At 37.8% G+C, this 8,611-nt stretch overlaps 1 protein-coding gene across 1 annotated transcript in view; it reads left to right on the top strand.

Moving 5' to 3' along the window:
* Positions 1 to 8,611, top strand: part of BAZ1A (bromodomain adjacent to zinc finger domain 1A) — a 142,932-nt gene that overhangs the window by 125,945 nt on the left and 8,376 nt on the right. Inside the window, 3 exon segments of the mRNA XM_017886906.1 lie at positions 3,858 to 4,105; positions 4,193 to 4,419; positions 6,857 to 7,323. Of these exon segments, the coding sequence (XP_017742395.1) occupies positions 3,858 to 4,105; positions 4,193 to 4,419; positions 6,857 to 7,323 (942 nt within the window).

Genomic DNA, 8,611 nt, shown 5'->3' with positions numbered 1-8,611 from the left:
GGTTTTACTTTATGAATATTTGAGATGGAATATATATTGAAATTCTCCATTCACCTGATAATATTTCAGGATAGCAAATTAATCATAGCAGGCATTTTCCCAATTTAGCTTCAGAAATCATTTCAGTTTCTTGAGGAAGCATGTAAGAAATAAAAATTTGACTTATGTTCTACCTTCTCTAATATGTCCCTTTTATTCTAGAGATTAATCATACTGATAAAAGTAGACTTTTCATTTGGGGAAGATAAAATGTTTTAAATGTTTTAGGTAAGATACATGAGGATTTTTTTAAGATTGATAATTCCGTTATTTTTAAAGTCATACTTATGGTTAAACCCTTAAGCTATAAAAAAAAATCCTCAACTAACTGTATCAATTTGAAATTAGGTAACACAGAAATTAATAAGGAACAAAAGGGAGATAGAAAAAAAAGACAAGAAAAAGAGAGAGGAAGATCAATCTAGTGTGAGAGATGGTAAATTTTTAACTTTTTAAAGAAATTTATGTTTTGTCTTTTTAAAGAATTATGATTTTACTTTCTCTATGGCCGAGTACTCATTTGCATATTTACCTTTTGAAGGAAAACCTTGGATTTGATTTTTTTGGAAGGGAATGGACTTGGGGTAAGCTTAAAATAATGTCTTCCTAGCATTTCCCTTTCTATATTGCACACCTCAGCTAATCACTCTTCTAAACTGGCATACAGAAAGCTGACACTGGTGAATCTTTGTATACTTAGCTATCAGTGAAAAGAATGAATGGCTATGGAACTTATGTTTACCTGTTTCACGTAAAGTATTTATTCACAGCATTTTTTTTCTTTTACTAGCTTGGAGAGACATAGGACAAATGTTTTATGTTTTGTCCCCTAGAGAAGCCTGTCCTGGTCACATGGATTACTGTATAGTGGCCATTAAACAGTATGAAGTCTCCTACTATAATATTTGATCACATGACTGCCAATATTTTATATTAGTAAGATCCTTTTAATAATTTATTGAGGAATTTATCTATGCTAGCATAATGGAAAATAAAAGATAAACAAGACATTTTCTGCACTTTATGGTTGTGTAATCTGGAGGAAAAGCAAGGTTTAAGATAGGGAAACAACAGAAAATTGAATCAATTGTATATACTGTTTTCTATCCTTATATCAGTACTATGCAAACACAGAAAATAGGCACATTCATTATGGACTAGAATAAGAATTGGGCCTTGAGTTACTGCTGGTTTAATTTTCTTAAACCATCTCGTTAATCAAATCCCATAGCATTTCACCAACCTTTTCATTAAAAAATCATTCAAACTAATTTCCAAGATTCTAAAAGTCCTTATAATTTGTCTTTGTTCCCATTCCTTCACATTGACCTCTGCAACCTTATCCCTTGCCATTACCAATGAGAATATTCTCTGATTTACCCAGGAAGATCATGATCTTTGAACTAGCTATTCTTGCTACCTCATTCCTTGGAGGCCCTGCTCAGGCCAGAACTTTTCATGAAGGCTTACATTTTAAAAACCAAGATAACTAAAACACTCACAATGAGAGGGGAGAAATAAATCAAATGCATTTAAGTGGACTGTACTCTCCAATTATTATATATACATATTTTTTTAGACAGAGTCTTGTTCTTGTCACCCAGGCTGGAGTGCAGTGGCACAATCTGCAATCTCTGCCTTCCGAGTTCAAGCCATTCTCCTGCCTCAGCCTCCAAAGTAGCTGGGATTACAGGCACCTGCAACCACACCTGGCTAATTTTTGTATTTTTAGTAGAGATGGGGTTTCACCGTGTTGGCCAGGCTGGTCTCAAACTCCTGGCCTCACGTGATCCACCTGCCTTAGCCTCCCAAAGTGCTGGGATTACAGGTGTGAGCTACCACATCTGGCTCCAATTAAAAGTTAGATACAGTTTTGAATAGTTGACAAGGAGAGTGAAGAAAATAGAAGAAAAGACTGTATTAACATAAAATCTAGTTGGTTTTATGTACTGTCTACAAAAGACACACCTAAAACAAAACAACGTAGACAGAAAAATATTGATGCTGCATTCTAAGTAATATCTTTGTATTTTCCCAACTTCATTAACATCTCAGCTTTGAAGAGCCATTTGACTCATCCATCGTGTTTTTGCCTCAGTTTTTAGTCTCAGTCATTTTGAAAAGTTCCAACTGGTTCTTTTTCAAACTGCCTGGTTATTCATATTTTAAACTTCTTAAAACATATTAAACAGTTATTTTATATTCTGTTTCTAACTCTAGTATCTGAAGTCTTTATGAGTTTGATTCTGCTGGCTTTCACTTAATGTCTTGTTTCCACATGTGCCTTGTGGTTTTGATTAACTCTCATTCCTCAGATTTGATCTGAAAATGTCTTCAGAGAGAATTTGCAAAAAATTGTACTTGTTTCAGCCATTCACTTGAGGTCACTAGCAACCCTAGACTACTTTAAAATCTTAGCCTGTGTTTTTTCGGTTTTAAACCTGTTCAAGGCTTTGCTTGATCCTCAGGAAGATTATGTTCCCTTTCTACCCAACACCAAAGTCCAGGTGAATCAATTTTCTTGCTCTCCATGTTTTATGTAGCACCTGTTTCCACCCTGACACTTGAAGGGGTAGCCTTCTGGGGTCCTAGCTTTTTAGAGAGGGATTAACCACCTAGATGGGCCCTAGTTTTCATGTCCTGTCAATCTCACCCTGCCCAACAGGCAAACAGGAGCTCAAGGTCCATTGGTGCTTGACAGGTCTCTTGCTTTATGGTTTTAACTCATAGTGTATTTCTTCACTTTTCCAGCTGTACTAAACATTCCTTGAAGTATAGGGACCATAGAATAGACTAGTTTCATATTTTCTAAAGTGCCGCACATAGGGGGAGCTATACCGTGCACAAACAACGATAGTAATATTAGCATTTACTCTGACAGACACTTCATATGCCTTATGCGTATTATCTCATTTAATGTTTCCAACAACTCTTAGAGGCAGATACTCTCCATGTATTACAGTTGAGGAACCTGAGAGACAGATGGGTTAACTTGCCCAAGTTCAATGGGGGAGCCAGTACTCACCTCAGAGCAGACTGACTCCAAAGCCTGCATTTTCTTAACTATTACGCTACTGCCCAAGAGGTTTTATTTGAGGATAATAGTAGGAAATAATGGTATTATAGAACCAGATTATGTATGGAGTCTTATATACCTTGCATGTTTTAGGAACAGTAAGGTGGTAACAATATTGAAGATTGAAATGGAAATCACACACCAGTATAAAATGACTATTGATTGATAGCATTTAATCAGATGATTAAATTTTTTAGCCCAGAAGATAAAGAATGGTGATATTGACTGACAGAAGGTTTCAAATGTTTCTATATAAATATTAGTGCTGAAAATCCTTTTGGTAGTATTCACATTGTTTTACTTACCACAATTTTAAAACTATTTTCTTAGAGATAGATGATATTTAATTTGGAGAACAGTTCATCTTTTATGAGATGAGGAAGTAACATACTTCATTCAAGTGAATAGTAACTTAGACTTGGAATCATATGTAACCAGTTTTTAAAATTAGATCAAGATTTGATACAAAGACTAGATTGAGAACACATTGTCCGAATTATTTTTCTCTTTAGCTATTAAAATCCCTTAGCATTTGATTTATGAATTTAAGTAATTCCTTATGTCATAAACGAGATGTGGCTCAGCAAATATTTTCCATGAGATTTTGTTTTAATATCAGCATGGTCTTTTGTTAAGTATCAGAAGAAAAGAAATGTAAAATCTAACCTGTGTTTACCAACTATTTCTAGGAAGATTACTAGGTTTGCCTAAAAATTGTAATCACTTTCCCTTTTCATTTAAGATGCCAGTGACAGTGGGCGTTCTTATAAAACAGTTCTGGACCGTTGGAGAGAGTCTCTCCTTTCTTCTGCTAGTCTGTCCCAAGTTTTTCTTCACCTATCCACCTTGGATCGTAGTGTGATTTGGTCTAAGTCTATACTGAATGCGCGCTGCAAGATATGTCGAAAGAAAGGCGATGCTGAAAACATGGTTCTTTGTGATGGCTGTGATAGGGGTCATCATACCTACTGTGTTCGACCAAAGCTCAAGGTATTTTTTTCTTCTTATCAGATTAGAAATGAGACATTAAGATTTTGAGCAATAGATGATTAATGATCATTTATGTGATTTGTTCAGACTGTGCCTGAAGGAGATTGGTTTTGTCCAGAATGTAGACCAAAGCAACGTCCTAGAAGACTCTCCTCTAGACAGAGACCATCCTTGGAAAGTGATGAAGATGTGGAAGACAGTATGGGAGGTGAGGATGATGAAGTTGATGGTGATGAAGAAGAAGGTCAAAGTGAGGAGGAAGAGTATGAGGTAGAACAAGATGAAGATGACTCTCAAGAAGAGGAAGAAGTCAGGTAAGTCCTAACATGCAATAAAATGAGTCAGTAGGTCTTAGACAATTTCTCCACTATTCAAATACAAATGGAATAGTTAGGGTCTGTAACTTAGTTTAAAACTAATATATAGGCTGGGCATGGTGGCTCACGCCTGTAATTCCAGCACTTTGGGAGGCCGAGGCAGGCGGATCACCTGAGGTCAAGAGTTTGAGACCAGCCTGGCCAACATGGTGAAACCCCGTCTCTACTAAAAATAGAAAAATTAGCCAGGGTGTTGGTGGGCACCTGTAATCCCAGCTACTCGGGAGGCTGAGGTAGGAGAACTGCTTGAACCTGGGAGGCGGAGGTTGCAGTGAGCTAACGGATCACGCCATTGCACTCCAGTCTGGGTGACAAGAGCGAGACTCCATCTCAAAACAAACGAAAAAACTAACATACAGTGGCCTGAAGTTACCCTTGCTTTTTATGTATTATAAACATTCAAAAATATTCCCAAGGGAGTATTGATAATTTGGGGAATCTCAAAGAGAGTGATAAATGCCAAGAAGCACACTGTATTTTTATACTTCTGCCACCTTAGCACCTAGAAACAGTTTCTATACTACCATATAACTAAGTATTCTGCAGCTTAGCATGCTGTGTCATTCAGGTCTAGTGAATGAGTGTGGAGCCTGGATATTCCTACTGGGGCAATCTCCCTTTACTTGACCCTGGTTGAGGGCTGAAATAAAGGGATATTTATATCCACAAGGTAGATATACAGGCATACCTCAAAGATATTGCCATTTCAATTGCAGACCACAGCAATAAAGCAAGTTACAAATTTTTTTGGTTTCCCAGGGCATACAAAAATTATGTTTACATTACACTATAGTCTCCTAAGTGTGCAGTAGCATTATGTCTTACATTTCTATACCTTAATTTAAAAATAATGTATTGCTAAAATATGCTAACAGTCATCTGACAGAGAGACAAAGTGAGCTCATGCTGTTGGAAAAATTATGCCAATAAACTTGCTTGATGCAGAATTGCCACAAACCTTCAGTTTGTTTAAAAAAAAAAAAAAAAGAAAAACTTTATAATTGTAGCATGCAGTGAAGCACAAAGCACTATAAAATGAGGTGTGCCTGTGTCTAACCGGTAGCTATAAGCTAGACAGATCTACTAGGGGTTTTCTGTCAGCGGGCCTGACCATAGCCAGTCACATCAGGGAAGTCATTGTGCTCCTTGTTCTTATCATCTCCCTCCCCCTGGGTGTTTTTTTTTTTAAACATTTGAACCCCATTCTTGTGGAAGCAGGAAAATGAGTATGAAGCAAAGCAATCTAGAACTGTCAAAAGTACAAAAGGACCACAGCTGGAGAAGTTAAGATAGAGCCACCCCATCTGTTCTAAACAAGGTTTTAAGAAATACCAGCTAGAAGAGCCATCTTCCCTGTAGCTTGTGAAGGCAGTATTATGTTAGGCATAAAGATAATAAAGAATGTGGAAAATTCTTGCAAGTACATGGGATAAACTGGAAGTCCAGGTATATGGGGAGAGGGATAATGAGTTAATGGAGGTGTTGCATTCTTTTAATTAAGGACAGTTAAAAGATTAAATATAGTTTTATAGTCAGAATCAGAAGACAACAGAGAGGTTCTTGGCATGGTATTCAGGAACCACAGGTTCAAGGCCCACTTCATTGGCAGCCATTGACTAAAACTGTAGGTTACTTCAGTATCAATGATAATGAAAAGTCGTAGTCTCCTGTAGCAAAAGGAAACAAAAGAATTTCATTTTAAGATTACTTCATTACTCTTTAAGTTTTCCAACATGATTGACTAAGTCTATTTGTTGGTTCTCCTGAGCATTTTATTACAATTTATCAGAATTTAGGACTTAATTTTCATAATGATGTCCTGAAGTTACCAAGAAGATATCAACTGGGCATAGTGGCTCATGCCTCTAATCCCAGCACTTTGGGAGGCCGAGGCAGGCAGATCGCCTGAGTCCAGGAGTTTGAGACCAGCCTGGGCAACATAGCAAAACCCCATCTCTACAAAAAACTACAAAAATTAGCCAGGCATGGTGGTATACACCTAGCTACTCAGGAGTCTGAGATGGGAGGAGCACCTGATCACAGGGAGGTCAGGCTGCAGTGAGCCGTGATCGTGCTACTGCACTCCAGCCTGTGTGACAGTGATACTCTGTCTCAAAAGAAAAAGAAAAGAAAATATAAAATATTCTCTTTGCAGATAATTCTCTTCGCATTTCAAGGAAATACATGAAAGCACATTTTAGATTCCCTTGAAAACTTAAAACTTATTGACTCTTTAAGGAATTGAGTCTAGGATAAGTCTGTTATATAGAAAATTTATATAAACTCATTGGCTAAATACAACAAGGAAAATAAAGCTAATCATGTGTTCATCATTGCTCTGTACAATAATTGTGTTTTCTAACAATATTTATAGCCTACCCAAACGAGGAAGACCACAAGTTAGATTGCCCGTTAAAACAAGAGGGAAACTTAGCTCTTCTTTCTCAAGTCGTGGCCAGCGACAAGAACCTGGAAGATACCCTTCAAGGAGTCAGCAGAGCACACCCAAAACAACTGTTTCTTCTAAAACTGGTAGAAGCCTAAGAAAGATAAGCTCTGCTCCTCCTACAGAAACAAAATCTTTAAGAATTGCCAGTCGTTCTACTCGCCACAGTCATGGTCCACTGCAAGCAGATGTATTTGTGGAATTGCTTAGTCCTCGTAGAAAACGCAGAGGCAGGAAAAGTGCTAATAATACACCAGAAAATAGTCCCAACTTCCCTAACTTCAGAGTCATTGCCACAAAGTCAAGTGAGCAGTCAAGATCTTTAAATGTTGCTTCAAAACTTTCTCTCCAAGAGAGTGAATCCACAAGAAGATGCAGAAAAAGACAATCTCCAGGTATGAAGAAATCTAAACTCTTCCTTCCCTAGGAAGATTGAATAATTTGGAAATATTGAATGTTGAGATACTTTTGATCATTTTTTAAAGTCTGTCACTAAGATACACAAAGTTATTAGGGAACAATCTGACCTGAAGTATAATAGTCATTGAAGGGGCAACTATTTAATGAATAAAGGTAAATTTTATTACTAGTGTTTCTACTACTGTAGCAGGGTAATAAACTTGCAAATGACGTTCTGTTTTTAATGGAGATATTTAGCCAATATTTCACCAGTGTCAGGATACTACATTATAACACATTTCACTCTCTCCTACCTTTTCCTCCTTCAAAACACACAAACTCAGCATCACCTAGACAAGCTCCATCAGATTATTTGGTAAGGTTCCCATCTCATACTGAATTTGGGGGAAAGGGAGAGTTGGAAGCAGTAATATTTTTAGGAAGCGATGACCAGCTGTCTTTTTATTTTTTATTTGATTGATTGACAGGCTCTAGCTCTGTTTCCCAGGCTGGAGTGCAGTGGTGTGATTTCGGCTCACTGCAACCTCTGCCTCCTGGGTTCAAGCGATTCTCCTGCCTCAGCCTCCCAAGTAGCAGGATTACAGGCGTGCGCCATCACACCTGGCTAATTTTTGTATTTTTAGTAGAGACGGGTTGGTTTTGCCATGTTGGCCAGGCTGGTCTTGAACTCCTGACCTCAGGTGATCCACCCGCCTCGGCATCCTAAAGTGCTGAGATTATAGGTGTGAGCCACTGCGCCTGGCCTCAGCTGTCTTTTTAATTCTCATTTTTATTTATAGTAATCATTATTCATAGACTAATCTCTTTATTCATGAAGAGATTTGTAATCTCTTCCTTTCCCTTGTTTTTAATGTAAGTGGTAATAAAATTTTGATTTTTTAATTTTATTGTTATTATTAATTATACCAGTCACTCAGGCTGCTGTGCAACGGCACAATCTGAGCTCACTGCAACCTCTGCTTCCCCGGCTCAAGCAATCCTCCAGCCCCAGCCTCCCGAGTAGCTGGGACTACAGGAATGCACCACCAAGCCTGGCTAACTTTTGTATTCTTTGTAGAGACGGGGTCTCACCAAGTTGCCCGGGCTGGTCTTGCACTCCTGAGCTCAAAGTTATCTGCCTGCCTTGGCCTCCCAAATGTTGGGATTACAGGTGTGTGCCACCACACCCAGCCCGGCCCTATTTTTTTTGTTGTTGTTTTTTAAATGAAGTTAAACACAAAAAATGCCACTGTTTCTCAAAAAAAAAAAAAAAAAAAAAAAAAA

Source organism: Rhinopithecus bieti, unplaced genomic scaffold, assembly GCF_001698545.2.
Source record: "Rhinopithecus bieti isolate Rb0 unplaced genomic scaffold, ASM169854v2 scaffold_15821, whole genome shotgun sequence".
Taxonomy (NCBI): Eukaryota; Metazoa; Chordata; class Mammalia; order Primates; family Cercopithecidae; genus Rhinopithecus; species Rhinopithecus bieti.
This window is presented reverse-complemented; position numbering and strand designations above follow the sequence as displayed.